This window comes from Coturnix japonica, chromosome 2 (assembly GCF_001577835.2).
Source record: "Coturnix japonica isolate 7356 chromosome 2, Coturnix japonica 2.1, whole genome shotgun sequence".
NCBI classification, from domain to species: Eukaryota; Metazoa; Chordata; class Aves; order Galliformes; family Phasianidae; genus Coturnix; species Coturnix japonica.
In genome coordinates, this window is record NC_029517.1 from 78179901 (window position 1) to 78197752 (window position 17852).

At 37.6% G+C, this 17852-nt stretch overlaps 1 protein-coding gene across 2 annotated transcripts in view; it reads left to right on the forward strand.

Moving 5' to 3' along the window:
- Positions 1-8908, forward strand: part of DPY19L1 (dpy-19 like C-mannosyltransferase 1) — a 43041-nt gene extending 34133 nt beyond the window's left edge. For both annotated transcript variants that reach the window (XM_032442560.1, XM_015855064.2), the window contains 5 exons: positions 689-808; positions 5866-6040; positions 6894-6993; positions 7258-7383; positions 8379-8908. In XM_032442560.1, the coding sequence (XP_032298451.1) occupies positions 689-808; positions 5866-6040; positions 6894-6993; positions 7258-7383; positions 8379-8535 (678 nt within the window). In that variant the 3' untranslated portion in view covers positions 8536-8908. The remainder of the gene's footprint in view (positions 1-688; positions 809-5865; positions 6041-6893; positions 6994-7257; positions 7384-8378) is intronic.
- Positions 8909-17852: the final 8944 nt, after the last annotated feature.

The window sequence follows — 17852 nt, forward strand, 5'->3', positions numbered from 1 at the left end:
GCCTGTAGTAGTGTGAGTAGCAGAGATGATTGCGTTTGCCTCTTCTTTTTCATATTTAATTTGTTTAGGCCTCAGAACAAAGTATTGGCAAGGTCTCTTCACTTCTGTAAAGGGATTACATGAGAAACTTTACCTCTTATTGCTTCACTACATTGTGGTTTTAAGGCAACAGGCAGCTCAGCAACATGAAACCTTTCACTCACTCCCCACCTCTGTGTGGGACCAGAGATAAAACAGGAAAAAAAGGATAGAACTCATAGGTTGAGATAAAAGCTATTTGGTAAGACAGAAAAGGGAGAAGGAAAAAACAGTTAAGATTTATGTGTGAGTGCATGCTAAAGCACTATTGTGTTATCAGTGTTGTTTTTTTCCTGAGCCAAAAACATAACATCATGGTAGACACTGTATAGAAAATAATCTCTCTCCCAACTGAAACCAGGACACTAGGTTTCAAAGTCTTCGTAGCCAGCCATTCCTCCAATTCCTCATTTCTAATGTTTCTCTGTCCTGCTTCTTAACCTCTGAAATGTGAAGGTCTTTACTTTCACCTGGACTGTTTTCCAAATAAAACTGTCATTTAAGCTATACTGAAAGTGGAGTTCTTGGTTTGGGACAAAGCAAAAGTACGTAAATATTATGCTTCTGTGTGCAGTTTTTATGTATATATTTATTTGTTTATTTTGTGCAGGTGGTATACCATGCATTGCAGCTGTTGGCATACGGTGTCCTAGCGATTTTAATCATGAGACTAAAATTATTTTTGACACCACATCTATGTGTTATGGCTTCTTTGGTGTGTTCCAAACAGGTAAGATCTTCATGTAATCCGGTATCTATCTCAGTATTTATGCTAGTACCTAGATTTTTGTTCTAAAAAAACGTTCCTATGAGTAATTGCTGAATCTGAGTATCACAGTTGCACTAAATTGCCGGTCTAAAAATATGATTATGGATATTTTGTTCTCCCTTCTCTCCAAATACATTTAAACTTATCCAACTGCATTATTATACAAATTAATGTGTTGTATTAAGCATGAGCATAGAGAGGTATTCTGTAGATTTTATTTTACTCGCTCACTTATGTGCTTTTGAAACTATTTTGATCAGCTATGGATTTTATTCAAGCAGTGTTTGAGTTAGTTTACACAACACTTTCGTGGCCCTTTTGAGCTCACAGCTCCATGTGTATGAATGGTTTTTAAAGATGCAGTTTTACATGGTCTTACTTCTTGCAGACATTTCAGCCTTAAAAATCAGTTGCAACTTTTCTAACCCAAAATACTTATATCACAAAATGTTCCTAGGTTTTTTTTTTAAGATTTAAGTTTCTTAGAATTGACTTTCAGTATTTCAGCATTGCTATTTTCGAGATGTGAGTTTGATTCAGTCTGTATCTAAATAGTATCTATAAGTTTCGCATTTGCAGTTAAGTGATTATTTAGGAGGTGGATGGCTCTGGCTGCGTAGCTGGGTCCCAGATCTCATGATTCATGATATGAAGTTTGATTGCAGTGTAGTAACTGGTGATATACCCCAGTGTCAGTGTTTGGTCCAGTACCCTTCAACATCTTCGTTAAAGGTGTGGTATAAAGGCAGAATTCGCTGATGTTACAAAACTAGGAAGGGCGGCTGGCGTACCAGATGCATGTGCTGCAATCCAAAAGGACCTCAATAGGCTGGAGAGATGGGCTGATGCCCACTCTACACTTCATGCAGCTTAACAAAAGGAAGTGCAAACTCCTGTACCTAAGAGAGAACAATCCCAAGCACCAGTATGTTCCTGGGAGCTTGGCAGAAAGGGATGTGGGATTCTGGTAGATACCAAGTTGAACGTGAGCCAGGAATGTGTCCTTGCTGTAAAGAAAGCTGATGGTATCCTGGGCTGCATTAAGAGGAGGATTGCTAGCAGGTCAAGGTCAAGGGAAGTAGTCCCCTATACTTAGCACTGCTGAAGCCATAGAGGGCTATTAAGATGATAAAGGAACTAGAATATCCATCTACAAGGCAGGTCTGAGAGAGCTGGGACTGTCTTGCCTGGAGAAGAAGAGGCTATAAGGGGAATCTTATCAATAAGTGTGTGTGTGTGTGTGTGTGTGTGTGTGTGTGTTGAGGGTACAAAGAGAATGAAGCTGTTCTTTTCAGTGGTGCCCAGTTACAATACAAGAGGCAGTGGGCAAAAACAGAAACACAGGAGGCTCTGTCTCATGGCAGACAAACACTTTTTCACTTGAAGCGTAACTGAGCACTGGCACAGAATGCCCGGATAGGCTGTGGAATTTCCATCCTTGGAGTTATTTGGAAGTAGCCTAGATGTGGTCCTCAGCAACATGATTTAGATCGTCCTGCTTGTGCAGCTAATTTGGACTAAGTAATCCTCAGAGGTCCCTTCCAACCTCAGTCACTTTCTTCATATGGCAAGTGCTATTCACGTCATACAAAGTAAGTAAGTATTCCTCATGAGAGAGTGAAAGGTGATGACTAATACTGAGCTGAACTTAATAAGAGAACAGATTAGGGAGATGAGCACTGTGGATGCTGAGAAATATTATGGACAAAATACAGATGAAAGGGAAGGAGAAAAGTGACAGGGTGGGGAGGCTAGCAATGGCTGGGGAAGACAGTTACTATGTTAATAAGGAATTTGAAGCTTCCTTTTAAAAGTCAGAAAAACAGAAAAGGAAAAATGTCATTTTCTTCTGAAGTGATTTCTAGATAGTGTCTACTTTATAAATGAGTTCAGTACAAAATTAATTTGTTCTTAATTATCCTTGTTTTATCAGTGTGTTTTCCTAGAACAAAATTGATGGGCTCTTCTGCCTTGTTACTATTGAAAACTCTTACAGAAAGTTCTAACGTGTGAAGTTTAGTTTCATTTCTCAGTATTCTAACAGTTTGTTTCCTCCTCTGCTTTTTCTGTACTGCATATTATTGTCACTGCATATTAGTAGAAGTTTTCTTTTGATTAATATTTTCTTTTTTTTTGAAGTATCTGAGTAATTCGTGACCTACTGTAGGGAGCCTGTTTTATTAGGGGAGCTGGGCTAGATTAATGGTCTCCCAAGGTTCCTTCCAACTCCTATGATTCCATGATTCTGTAATTACACTACAGTAGTTCATCCTGGATTGTAGATTTTTGTTTAATACCGTAATAAAGGTAATCAATCCAGTTATTGAAATCTGGTGCTTCTAGTAATCAATTAGGTTTAGGGTTTTATGGGATGCCTTGCATTGTCACCATGGAAATTTTGGAAGGATGCATTCAGAGTATTTCACCACAATTTTGTTTTCAGGTTGTTTAGGTTTTCTAGGGTTCAGTGCATGCCACTGACTTTAATCTAATCTATTAGTAGAAAGGATAGTGCTTAAAAACAGAAATGGGAGAGAACAGGAGTGCAAGGTGAGATATTCTAATTCCAACTGCAGTTTGGCCCTTAGTCGTTCTCTTGTTGATCCCTACAGCTGTAAAGGAACACTAAGATTCTCAGAAACCTACCAATCCAAATGTTCTGGGGAGCCATCCTTTTGGACCAGATGCCAGTGATCTTTTTTCTTTCTTTTCAGCATCCTAAAGTCAGTGTTAGGTTGAAAAAATATAGGTGTTGAGTGCTGGGAAATGTAAGGCTTTAGATTGCTGCAATTTTTTTCATAGAGAGGAAAGCAAATGACAGTCTATCGTGTATAATATGACCTATAATTGTGGCCCTATCTTGAGCCTCAGAAGTCCATACCCATGTTCAGGAGTGCCACAGTTTAGGTGAATAAGTTAAGTAAACTAAAAATACCTCCTTAGTATTGCTGTCTGTGAAGGTTGTTTTGCTTCTTCAATATGTTCCCTACATTTGTGCTGACTGATACCTGTAAAAGATGAGATAGATTCTTTCTGGTGTGACAGATGTGCGACTTCTTTAATGGGGAGCCGCTGGTAATCTTCCAGCATCTTCCAAACATGAGTGTTTTGATTACGAGGGAGAGACATTAACATCCTGCTTCCATAAAGCTGTTAGGACTAAAAAAATTCCTAGCCAGGAAAATTTTAAATGGTTTTAGTTGATTTTTTTTAATTGATTTTTAAATCTTTTTTTTTCCTGCCCTACTGACCATTGGGGAGTAGTATTTTTTTTTGAGGTTGAAATATTTGACTGTGCATTATCATTTGAAAAGTACTGCAATAGAGGGAAATGAACAGGGGAAGATAGGACTTGTGTCTGAATGATTAATGCCTGTTACGTTTATCATTATGTGAAGTTTTAGATGTTGATGAGCAACGCTTTGTCTTTAAAGGTGCAAAAAGTATAAACTAAGCAAACTTAATTTATCTCATTATAATTGAGGTCAGCCCTATCCTTTCCTCTAAAAGACCATAAGACTGTGGAAGTTTACCTGCAGCAATACATTTGGATCTCTAGTTCATTTTGAGGCTGTAGACATAATGAGCTGTGTTTGAACGTATGAGCAGTCAGCATGTAAAAGGAAGCAAAAGATACAAGAAATAATCAAAATGCAAGGAGTTTTTTGCTTTATTCTTCCAGGTCTTTGCGTGAGCCTGTGTATTCTCCAGTGTTGTAGCTTGTAGGACCTGATTGGCAATAAAAATGTTTCTGTTTGCATGCATTCATTTTCTCTTCTGTTAGCAGGAATTCTTCTATCCTAAGTGAAATTCTGAAAGCGAAGAAAAATAGTTGCAGAGACTTAAAAACTTAATGTGTTTATTTGGCATAAATAAATAAATAAAATGGCACAAATATAGAATAATAAAAAGAATAACACAAGGATCAGCATGCTGGTCTCTTTGTACATATGTAACAGTGATAAATTCAGATACTTTTAACATTACCGAGGTTTTACTAGAGCGTGATAGGAGTGCAGTTTTCTTTGGTTTGAAAAGCCATTGAACTCAAGTTCTGTCTTATTCTTGACCTGAGATTTTTGCAACTGTTGGTGAAAACAACAGGAACTGTCGCTCACGTAGAATGACATAAATGAATTCATATTGCTTCATCACTCCAGACCTACACTGCAGTGAGGCATTTGTGATAAGTTTCCCTGGATAGTGCTAATCTTGTTAAGAGTATTTAGCAAGTATTTGAGAATGAGAGTAGTAAACAGTACATTTTTGCAGAGGTGGCTTGGGAGATCAAAATCATTTAAAGTAGTTTAGGACTAATTTATATATAAAAAATATCAACAAAAAATTTACATGCTCATTGGTATAGTCAAGTAATAAACTTACTGTGAGATTTCATCACTTCATATTTTAATAACAAGTGGGTAAAGATAGATGGAGTGAAATATGCTTGTTTAGTGAATGTTTTTTTTAGATATTTTTGCAATCTTCTAGGAGTAGCTAAAAACAGCTTATGCTTTTGTGTCTGATATTGCTTAAAGCCTACAGTGAACAATCTGTAGGGAAAAATGCAAGGGCTAGCCTTTTCAGTTCAAGGAAGGGAAGAATAGAATATAAGTTAGCATTAGCTTGATGAGCCCAAATTCTGCTTTTTGGTTTATGTTTTTCGGAAGTTTATGATGCTGGTTTTGCTTATAGATGCAAGTAGAAGAGAAAATACCATATGAGTACGGTTAATGTTATTGAATTTTCCTTGCAGAATTTGACATTTTGACTAGAACTTTAAAGGCTGCACTTGTATCAAGCTTCATTTTTGTAGGACTGAAGATAAATGCACAACATTCAGTACATGTGAATACTTCTTGTGAGGTTTCACCGGAGTGCAGTTGAGAAGCAATAGGAGAAGAGGTGTCTTCTACTCTAATGTATATTGATTTGCTTATGGATATATAAAAATGAGTTGTGTTGCATAGATTACTTCTAGATTGTTCTCAAGAAAATAATCAATTCTTGTATTTCAGTTGTTTGGATGGCTCTTCTGTAAAATCCAGCCCAAAACATTGGTCTTTGCTATTTTAGTACTGATGGCAGTAGAAGGGTCAGCAAATCTTCAGACTCAGTGGAACATCATGGGAGAATTTAGCAATTTGCCACAGGAGGAACTTCTAGAGTGGATACAAGTCAATACAAGACAAGGTAAACTAATAATGTATGTTGTTTGCTGCTTACTGTGAGATGTAGCCATAGGACTTAGTATGAATATCTGCAGAGTTATTGCTACTTGCCTTGCGACTATCCAAAAACAGTGGTTTAGTCATGTGTGGTTTTCATATAGAAGTTGTCTCAAATAGCGGTGGGAAGGAAAAAAAAAACAACAAAAAAAACCCCACGAAAAATAACCTTTTGTTAGACTCCATCCTACCAGTCTAGAGGTGCTGGTGTAGTGGTGTACCCGCATGTGTACCCGCTGGTGTAGTGCTTCTACAGAAGAACTGTTTTTGCAAAGTCCAGTTAAAGGAGTTTTTTGCTTGTGTGTCTCTGGTTCTCTATGTGGGTCTGTGCTCTCTATTTTGCTAGAGGATAATTCAAAGTACCTGTGTTGTGGTTGCTTCTTTTATGAAAGAGAAAAGAAGTGTCATAAGACTAAAAATTTAAAAGCAAGAAATTGCAGTCAATCCAAAGAAGTCTAACATTTTATTGCTCATCTAACAATAGAGTGAGAAATGACCAAAAAAACCAAAACAAAACAATATTCCCGTAATTAATATATTCTACTACTAATCCAAGATAAACAAAATATATTAAAACTCTGATCTGAGGTGTTTAATTGTCTTGAATACTTACATTGACATCAAGGTTTTAAAATTAAAAAGAGAAAATGGTTTTGTGCATATAGTGAGGGTGCTGTATAAGGCTTTTTTTCCTAAAGGAGTGAATAATTTCCCTCTTCACACTTTTGTATAGAATTGTTATTTTAGTTTGAAGAGTAGTTCTCTGGTGTTACTGCTTCAATCTTGATTTCAGACATGCCTTTCACTCTGTTTTTCAGATGCAGTATTTGCAGGAGCAATGCCTACAATGGCAAGCGTTAAATTGTCTGCGCTTCGTCCCATTGTAAACCATCCCCATTATGAAGATGCAGGATTAAGGTAAATATCAAATTTTGTTTCAGTATCTTTGTATGTAGCCTTGAATGTTACACTTCAGATGCATTGCTTTTTTGAGGGCTCTTTACAATGTTTTTGGATTCATTGCTTTTGTAAGGAAATCATTGCATCAAAGCAAATTTTTTTAAATTAAGAAATTTTTGGCCTGTTTATGAAATAAAAAGCCTTTTTGTGCGACCTAAAATTAAAGAGTATTTTTTACTGCTATATTGTTAGCTAAATTTTATGATATTTCTCTTTTTGTAGGGCCAGAACAAAAATAGTGTATTCAATGTACAGTCGAAAACCTGCAAAAGAAGTTAAAAAAGAATTAATAAAATTAGGAGTGAATTACTACATTCTGGAAGAGTCGCTGTGCGTAAGCAGAAAGAAGTGAGTAATCTCTGCCTTTCTCACAGGAATTATATGCCATCCAAATATCCAATATGCTATTATGCATCCAATATGCTATTATGAGATTCAGATCGGGCAGTAGCTTTGAAATGTTAATCTATGCTTTATTAAAAGTGTCCATAATACATTTTTCTCCAGCTTTCTCCTAGCTGGAGAAGTATGATCAACTTTGGTAACTTCATGGTCTTCACGTGCACCTGAAAAGCTATTTTATGTATTTTAAACTTCACTGTAAACTAAACAGTTCACAAAGGAAACAAGTAATCATTCTGTGATGGCAAGAACAGACCCAAATGTACAATTAAAGCCCTGAATGGTTACAAGGTGCAGAGCAGAAGATGATTTGAGAACCAGGATTTTATGACTGTTAGTGGTCACTGCAAAATTTGTCACATTTAGACTGTAAGAAAAAGCCATGCTGTTCTTCTTAATTTTTCTTTTTGAGCCTTTAGGATATCATTTAGATAACTTGAATTTATTTTCACATGGAATAAAATGAAATCAGTCTATTTTATTTCTTTGGTATTATCTTTGCCAAGGTTAGGAAGCTTACAGCAGTATTGATGTCAAAAGATAACTACAGAGAATTTATATTGGCTATGTGCCTTAACTAAAAAAGAAAGAAAGAAAAAAATAAGCAGAGATGTAAAACACCCTCCATTTCGTATGAAGCTTTGAAGGTCTCTGATAATACATATTACATAGTAGGAGTTCTTTCAACATATATACTGCTCCCCCAAAATTCATTGTTATTATTTAACCACAAAAGCAACTAAATTTAATGAATTGCTAGTATGTTGACTTGGTAATCTGAGGAGAATTTTTAGTATAAACATAAACTTCAAATAGAAGGCAGTCAAATATTCATAGACAAGTTTAAAAAAATTAAAGCCAGCAAGTTTAAATGCTTACTTTTGTTTGTATTTCCTAATGACATTTCTTCGTTTCTCTTCTCATATTTAAATATTTTCTAGGCCTGGTTGCAGTATGCCTGAAATTTGGGATGTGGAAGATCCTGCTCATAGTGGCCGGATTCCTTTATGTACCCTGATGAGCCAGGAGTCCAGGCCATATTTCATCACAGTATTTGAAAACAGCAATTACAGAGTCTTGAAGATTCCAAATGAGTAACATTTCAGTGTAGTGAAGCATCGGTCTTTCAACTTTTTAAACTACTTACTATAAGGATTCTAAAAGAGAAATACATTTTTTTACAAGACTTAAAATGGAAAAGCGTTTATTTTATTTTTTACCATTTTAAGTGAATTCTGATTATAGAAATATCTTAAACCTTGCAGTTTGGATTTCTATTTCAGGGTCAGTCCCTCGAGATTTGCTATGCAAATGATTATATGTTTGCACATCTTATTTAACACTGATCCAAAAGGAGTTAAAAGTAGCTATGGAAAGTACCTTTATTCTCAAAACCAATGATATTGTGAAATGGGACTGTCAGAATGTCTTAGCAAAGCAAGTTTTCTTAAAGCTTTGGTGCTAGCAGCTTAAGACAAAGGAATGGTGCTATTGCATCTGGCATCACATTTCTCATGTTCCTTTTGCTACCATCGCCCTTCTGGATGAGGTGGTACTTTAGTAGAAATTCTCTTTAAAGTTGCATCGTTTCACTAGTCGTGTCAGAGAGAAGTTCACTTTTTCTTTGAGAGAATTAAGAACATTGGTCATTTTGGATCATTTAACACATGCTTTTAAGCTTGCTTTTGAAATGAAAAAGTTTGTAGGTGGACTTGAAACTTTATTATTTAGGTGCATGTTCTTGGAACCTTATTGATATTAAAAATGAAGACTAATAAGGGTAATATTTGCAGCAAGCAATAGTTTAGCTTTTTGGTGTCTAAGGATTTTTAGCATTCTTATGCACTCAGAATAAGCTGGTATAATATAAATGGAATTTTTTAAGGGAAAATGCTTTATTCAGGAAAAAAAAAATCTGTTTAATAGCCTTAGAAAGATACTAAAACAAATTCTTCACTGCCTTAACTAGACCTTCAGCGCCTAACTTGATAAGAAATGACTTTCAAAGTTTATGCTCTATTTTCTTTCCCCCTTTATTAGATCCTGCCTGGATTTTTATCAATATTAAAGAAAAATTGAATTTAACCCAACTGTGATATGAGTATAGTCAGACAGTGGTTTGTGGTTCTTCAGTTTTCCTGTCATCTTGGTGTCACATCAACATTATAGCTAATAAAGGACTTAGAGAATTCACTTCCCAAGATAGCTAGTACACTCGTCAGTTCTTTAGCCGACGTAGAACTTCTGTATATTTATTGTCATGGGAAGTATCACAGTAATGGTGATTCTGCAGTTTAAGACTTCTGAAATCTCATGTTTCTCTGTATATTGTTCATTATTGTTTTCCTTTTTTTTTTTTTTTTTTTTTTTTTCGTACAAGTTTTGGTCTATTGACATGGCTGGTCTTTTACAGCCCTGATAGCATCTGGAAACATTAGATGCTATAGGAGTAGCATCTCTCACATGTATAAAAGGAGTAATTAAATGGGAACCTATGATTAAGTTTTAGTGTAACAGCTAATCAGTATTCTAAGACTTCTTATTTTTTTAAAACCTGTCTTATTAAGAGCGTGAGGGAGAATGGCTGAAAATACATTCGCTTTTTAACTTTTACAGAATAGATTTTGGAAAAATTTATATAAGGAAAATATCAAAAAAAAAAAAAGAAAAAAAGGGGGGCTTTTGGGAAAGTTGATTTTTAAAATGTTAATTGAATTCAAGGACGGAGAAAAAAAATATTTATATAAGCATTGTGACTAGTGTTACAGCACAAAAAGGTACTGTATTTTTATGAGATTTACGCCAACTGTTGACATGTACTTATCTGTGGTTAAATAAAAAAGAAAAAGATGGAAGTTGTTGTCATGTTTCTAATGGATGTCACGTTTCTGCTCTTACGTAACCATGTTAAACTTGATTTTAATACCACAGCAGATTATAATTGAAGCTGTGGAAGTGTTTCAGAGAATTAGAACGAACTCACGTGCTTCTTTCCATTCTTTGTGTTAATTGGAGTGTCACTGCAGGTATGCACGGAAAGGCAGAGAAGAAATGTCATATACTATTCAGACACCAAATGAACCTGGATGGCAATTCAAAATGATGGTGTTTATCTAATTTTCCATACTCTTGATATTCAAAAGTGAATGTCATATAGTGATAGACTGAAGAAACATTTGAAAGCTGATGTTCAAAGATGTACTTAAGTAACAGTGCACCTTATTTGATGAGTTGGGTGTTTTTAGTGAGTACATGGCAAGGGCTGTTCAGGTGAGGCTTGTTTTGTAAGTTTTCGTCCTATTTTGAGGGGTGTTGTACTGACCTTTTCTTCGAGCCAGTCTTAAACCCAAATATTATAAAATATTTTTATCAAGTATTAAGATGGTAAAATTTGGTGTTTCTTTCTTTTTTCTCCCCCAGTAAACACTGAAACTAAGTCAGTGTATCTTGGGTTGTTATGATTAAGTTCTGCAAGTTCTACAACAAAAGTCTCACCCCAAGACAGTCCTTCAGTAAAAGCAAACAGCACTGTTGAAAGCAGTAACAAATTGTTCATTATGGCTTGGGACCTGTGCTTTCCAGTTGCATCATTGCATAGTTTTTATAGATGCTGTTATTTGAGCTGGAAAATTGAAGGACTGCTGTGAAACAATGTACTGTTTTTAAACCTGAAAGAATAAGGTGCTCCTGAGTCATCTCAGGGCAAATGAAAAAATAGGAACTAATTCTAGTGCTTTTCCATATGAGATTTATCAATGTACCATGAAGAGAGTAGGATTACAGATGTGGCATGAAGGGAAGACTTAACTTTGTTAACATTTAAACATTGTAAATGTTACACTAATTGTATGGGCAGTGAAACCTCAGCTGCAGTTAAATAACATGAGCACTTCAAAGTAGTTTCAGTACACAGTCAAAGTAGATCATTGTGATAAACAGGCTGTAGAGGAGCTTTGCGTTGACCTGTTTGGAGCAGAGAAGGAAGATTTACAGGGTCAGACACTGGGCTGTAACCAAGTTGTGCATAGGAGCAGCTCTTAGCCAGCTTGTGTGGAACAAAGTCAGTTGTGCTCCGTGGTAATGGAAAGTTGTGACTGGGCATCGCAAGTTCGTGCAGATCGATGGTATTAAACTTTCCTCAACTTGCCAGAAACAGTGCAAAACAGAGAAACTATATGAACATGGGCATTAATAAAATCATCCAGCTCATATGCTGTCTCAGGAGTGTGGCTGGTTGGTCACACAGGGTTTCTTATGGTGACTAAGATATGTTTTTATGCCATTCCTATTAATGTATACATAATCTGTTCACCTCTTATGAAGACATGCTAAATTCCTCTTTTCAGTATAGCTATTCAAAGAGACTTTATTTAAGTTACTTAAAATGTCATAGCTAGATGGGATGAACAATCAGATATTTACTTGAATAACAAACATAGTTGGTTTCACAACCTGATTTTCCCTGCTCTAATGCAGAGTGGCAGAAAAATAAGGTCAAACAGAACGACTATTACCTTGAAAGAATAACTTATATTTTCTGGGTGATTTTTTGGAATCCTCCTGCTTGTTTCAGAATCTCTGCCTTCTCAGACATTGGCTTTTATTTCTTGATCTTGTGCTTCAATTCCCCATTACAGATGAAATTCTTTATGAAATTGTCAGTTGTTAGAGTGGGTTCATCATGCAGCAGTTTGACAATTTTAATGCTTCCTCTTAGAGCATGTGGAGAACATTTATGGCTAATAGATCAAGAGATATAGCTTGGAATCACACGGTGACTGAATAGTATTGGGCTCATATCTGGATAATGACTCTGGCAAGATAGCCAGCATTTCAGCAGAGATTGGCAGAAGCACAAAGATCACAATGAGGCCAGCCCAGACTTTAGGGGGGATTAGGTTGACTTCCCCTGGTCTTTGGGTTAGACATTAACAGTCATGATGTTTTTTCTTATTATATGGGAAGATGCTGATTGATTACTGTGTAAAATTTCTGCAAAAGGGAAATCTGTGGCTCCCTAAAGATACCAAAATGTAAGTGAATTCTTGAATGCAGGCAGTACTTGGTCTTGCCTGTTCACCAGGAAAGAAGTTGACCTTTTGGCCTAAGGCAGAACATGAAATAGATCACTGCAGGTATGTCTGAACCATGACCTGTGGGCCACATGAGGCCAGCCCCCTGTGCAGCAGTCCCCCTCTTCACCTGCTGTTGAGATCTGAACTTTTTCATGCTGTGTGAGGCACATAGGGATCAATGGATGGGGGACAGCCACCTACACATCTGTGTCCCTGCCCCTAAGCTCTCAATACCTCTATACCAGGCACAGTTGCAGACACTGAATTTATCCAAACTACATAAGTGGGGACATGACTGATAGCCAGCTGTTCTTTGTGTGCTGCCTTGGAAGGTCTGGCTTCAACTCCAACCACTCATTCTGTGGCCAAGGAGAGAGAGAACAGACTGAGAACATCAATCCTCAATTGGTCTGAGAAGCAGATTTCAGTTCATGCAGGAAGAAGTGTTGAACTTCAGCAGGAATATCCAGTCCAGATGCTCCACTTGGACTTTTTGTTCAAGACTGGACAATCAAGAACTTAAAATAACAATACAAAATAATAAAAAATCAAAAACAGAAAAGAAAAGAAACATTTATTATTTTATAAAAGGAAAGACAATAGTCGTTTCTCTGCTTTAGGAACCTCAGAGTTTGCAGGTAGGTTCCTGCATCCCCTCCTTGCCTCCCGCACACAGAATGTACCCTGCAGCAGGACATGCTGCCCTTATTGCCAGCCCAAGGAACAACCACCGCACTGCACACACCACTGAGGCTGTCCCCTTGCCCTGCCTCAGCACCTTCTGCTGTGTACGGGGGATATTTCCTGTGCACCTCACCCCAAAAAAATAGGAAAGAGCCCTTTGTGACTGTAGAAAAGGTAGTCCTACAGAATCTTAATGCTCACAGTATTTTCACTTTCTCTCAGTAATTACCTGGTTAATTAACAGACATGCTTGAAACTTGAAACTCAAGTTGTATAAAATAAGAAGAGTAGATGCTTTTCCTCAGCCTTTATTTTAACTGTCCTCAATCCCTCACTGGATTTAGCTGCAGTAATCATGCTACTGTCTGCTTCATACGGGGCCTTTGATTTGGCCATTTTTGTGTTTTTATGTAATTTGAAGTGGATGAAATTTTTTAAGCGTTTTTAAACTAATGAAGTCTTGGTTATTAGCGGGATTTCGCCTGAAATAAAGAGAGATTATGAAGACACTTGAACTAAGAGCCTGCTACGTGGGTTGCATTCCTTTGAGTTCTCAATGTGCAACTGGATTGATAATTGAATTTAGAAAGTTGTCAGCACTGACAGTTTGTTTTATAAGGTTATCCTCGCACCCGAGGAAGCAGTGAAGCAGCAGAGTTCCAATTGAAGTAAATTGAAAAGCGTATTTGATGCTTCAAGGTGCAGCAGCATTGCCAAAAGAAAACATGGTTTCAATAAACCCAGACCTTGTTTGGAGCATGTTTTTCTGTTTTCTGTGTGTGTTCTATTTCATCTGATTCTGTTTCCCTTCTTTTAATACTTGGAAATGTGATAAAACTGAATAGAATAGAATGGAACAAAACTGAATAGCTGAAATCCAGCTGAATGTGTCTGTATCTTCAAAAATAACCTGTTTTTTCTAAGCCTTGTCAAAGTAGTTTGGCTTATACAAATGATCTGTATGATGGGAGCAGCCCATGTTAGCTGCTTTTCCTGCACCAGTGTAATCTGCAGTCTCTTACTCTCTCACTCTGCAATTTGTCTATTCGTTAGTTTAAATGATGCTAGACTTATTACAAGATTAATCTTGGAGCACCCGCCAGCATCAGGACCTTATAGAAAAGGTGAGAAGCACAAGTGGACAAAAAACAAGTGTATCTTATTTGTATTTTTTTATATGCTCTGAAAACATGCAGCACATCTCAATCCATTTCTGTGTCACAGATGCTCACCACTATAAACTGCCATGGACACACTATGCTGCGCTGTAATGATGAGAACCAAATTGAACATATTGCAGCTATGATCAAAACATGTTGCCTTCTTTGTGGCCTTGAACTACAGCTAATAGGAGATTGCTTTATTTTCAGATTAGTCTGAGTATTGCTTTTTGTCTCATTAGCAAGTCCAAAAGTGTCTTTTACTGAAGAATTCATTCAAGCTACTATGAATCAAAGTGGCATCTGTGTTCTGTCAGAATATGAACAAATTTTCTGTACTTTGACTGCAACTTGAGGGCCCTTCAGACAAGTGTCATATACTGCTACATACTTCTATATGTAACCGAATAACATTGAAGGGGCATGGTGGGGATCAAGGAGCTCTCCTGCCATAGATGCTGAATTCAAAATACTCTAACTTATTCGATACCAGCTTTATCAAATACTATTTAGAATTAGGATGATTCTCAAGAATATACTGGGATATCACAGGGAGAACTAAGAGAAAAACTGTAGTACAAAACTGATGAATATTAGCTTTTCAAAAGTAACAAATGATTCTATATGCTGTCATTCCAAGACATGCAGTCATGACCTTGCTTTGGAAAGAAGTATTTGTCACCCAGAATAGGCTACTTAAAGCCGAACTCCCCAGTCTTGCTTAAGAGTGACAGAAAAACTCATTCCCTGGTATCTTACTTCAGAGCAGCTATACAACAGCAATTACGGTAAATCTAGGAAGCCTTACAAGAAAGACATTTTTACTTTAAAAAGAAAGTAATCTGATGAGCACTTTTTCCAGCTGCCCTTTTCTCACTTTTGCTTTGAATTTAGGACCAGAGTGCACTAATTGTTTTTTGCTGCACCATGAAGAATTACACATTCCTGCTCTGAGGCTCTGTTTTTTTTTTTCTTTCTAAGATTGATATTACGGCTAATTGAGACAAGTCACTGAAGGAGAAACAGAAGGATGTTGTTTTGCCATGCTAAGTAGTTCAGCTGACAAACTTCAGTGAAGTGCTGTGCTTAATGTACTTGTAGCCTATGCAGCCATCCCTTGTGGACTCAGAGATAACATGTCTGGGGGGTTTGCAGCCACAGCATTTGTATTATCTGTGGTTGCCAATTCTATGTCATTGTTGTTTACCAACTTGGCTGCATCACTTAATTTTGTCCCAAACCACTTCAACCTTCCTAAGAGGTACATGTGCCATAATGTTTTTTGTCAGTGTGGTGAAGCATAGGAGGACCGCAGTGTTCTCCTATTACATTATGCAGTGTTTCACTTTTTCTCTATTATTTTATTACCATCATGCTTCATCCAATACCTTTATGTGATAGGTAAAACTCCAGTCTGCGTGATTAAAGAGATTTAAACACCACCTGTGCAAAGCAAGCAACCGTGATGGAAAGCTGTCCTCTCTGTGCTCCTCTATTTACATTTTAGAAATAAATAACTCCAGTGGTGTACTTTGTGATGCTTCTGCTATTTTGTAAATGTCTAATTTTCCTTCTGGAACTTGCTCGAGTGAATCTGTGACAAGTAAACACAGAAAAGATGTATGCAGGCTTTATTGAAAGCTTTACTAATCGTGGTCATTTTCTTTGATGAAGTAACCAAAAAGTCAAAAGGTACCTTCTGTCAGCTGCAGAATTGCACAGGCCTGTTTTTGATGGGTGAGGTTACAGTCTGGAGGAATGAAGAATGAGGGAAGCAGGCAGTTTGGAAACTTTTTTTTCCTGATGAGCTTGAAGCTGTACTCTGTATAGTCAGATCGAAGTGTGCCCTCAGCTATCACAGTGAATCTGCAGTATGGGTGAGCTGGATATGTTCAGAAAGCCAATGCACTCACACCTAGAGGTGAAGTGTGCAATCACTCTCCTCTGTCTCTGGTGTCCTGATACCCTTTTGTATTTTCTTCCTTCAAGTGCAATGTAACTGCAAGCCAGACTTCACTATTGCCAGCTGAGCTGATACCAAGGAGTGGGCAAGCAGCAAAATCATTTTAAGGAAAGGGGCAAAGAATCCAAGCTCTCTGTGTTATTTCCTCTCCCTTTGCATGGTCAGTGGCATATGACCCTTACAGCAAATCATTTTGAATGTTATTTGTATTCTTTGAAGCAGACGCTATAAAGGAACTTAATTGGTTCCTGTGTGATTCCTTGATTGCCTTGTGATTACATCAGTGAGAAAAGGATGGGTGAGCTACCTGGATGGTCCTGGATCCTTCAGCTGTTGGCTCCCTCCAGGGTTTGCTGAGGATAAGGAGGCTGGGTGGGTAGAACAGAGAGGGGAAGTACAGGCTGCTGGGTCTCTATGGCAAATCATGGTCTGTGGTGCAGGATACAAAGGCAAGCATGGAGCTGCTGGATTTGTGTGTGTCTTGTAGGATGCAAAGGTTCAGGATTGGGGGATGGCAAAAAAGGTGCTACCAGAGAAGTGTGACATTAATTTTAACACTTTAAAATGTGAGGATTTTGGTGTGTGTTTTTTTGTTTGTTTCTTTTCCTCTTTAAGGATTAACTCTAGGGAAAGATAAAGCAATAACTCCTCCCTCTGTCTAGGTGCAAGTGGGGCAGGACAGGGCTGCCCAGTGTTGCCCATCAGGTGGCACCAGCATGGCTGCTGCAAGGGATGAGGTGAGGAGGGCCCGAGGAGCTGCTACAAATGCTTCTTCCTCTGCTGGAAATTCAGAAACTGAAAAAGACCTTTTGCAGTTGCATTGTATTTTGGTGAATCCATATAGACTGGCATTGGCAAATGAGGCTTTTCATGTTTTCAGTCTGAAAAGCTGACAAGTCCTTTCCTTCCCAGTACTTGGACCTTAAACATTTCTTCACAGATGACAACGCAGTTTCCACTGTGACCCCACCAAATCATCTTAAATTGGTCACTTTCAACCAGTCACAGAGTTTCTGTGGAAAGCTGAGGGCTGAGGAGATGCTGGATTTGCACTCTTCAGAAGAAATGTGAGGGAAACATTGCAGGCTTATTTCCTGTAAGGTAGTGGAGCCATGATGTACCTCCTTTACTACCTACTGATAGTTTGACTTGAGTCAACCAAACTGAGGGGGTAGCAAAGCTTTTCCAGCCTTCGGCCTCTCCACTGAGGCAAGAGGGATCTGCCATAGAGTGCTGAGCACTCATAACTGCCAGCGAAGCCATTTGGAGATCTGATTAGAAAATATTAATTTAAAACAGATAATGTGAAACTCCAGTCCATAGGACTGAAGTGAGAGGATGCAGGCTCATGAGGGTGTGACAGAGATGATTTCATTGCCACGCCTAAAGCAAACTCCATGTGGCAGAGTGCTAAGTAAACACTGAGGGCAGCACATCTGGAGTGAGGGAGGTCTGTGGATGTACGCTGAACACTTAGGAGAAGAGGAAATTGTGAAAATTTATCAAGGCAGACTATTTTGCATACTATGTAAA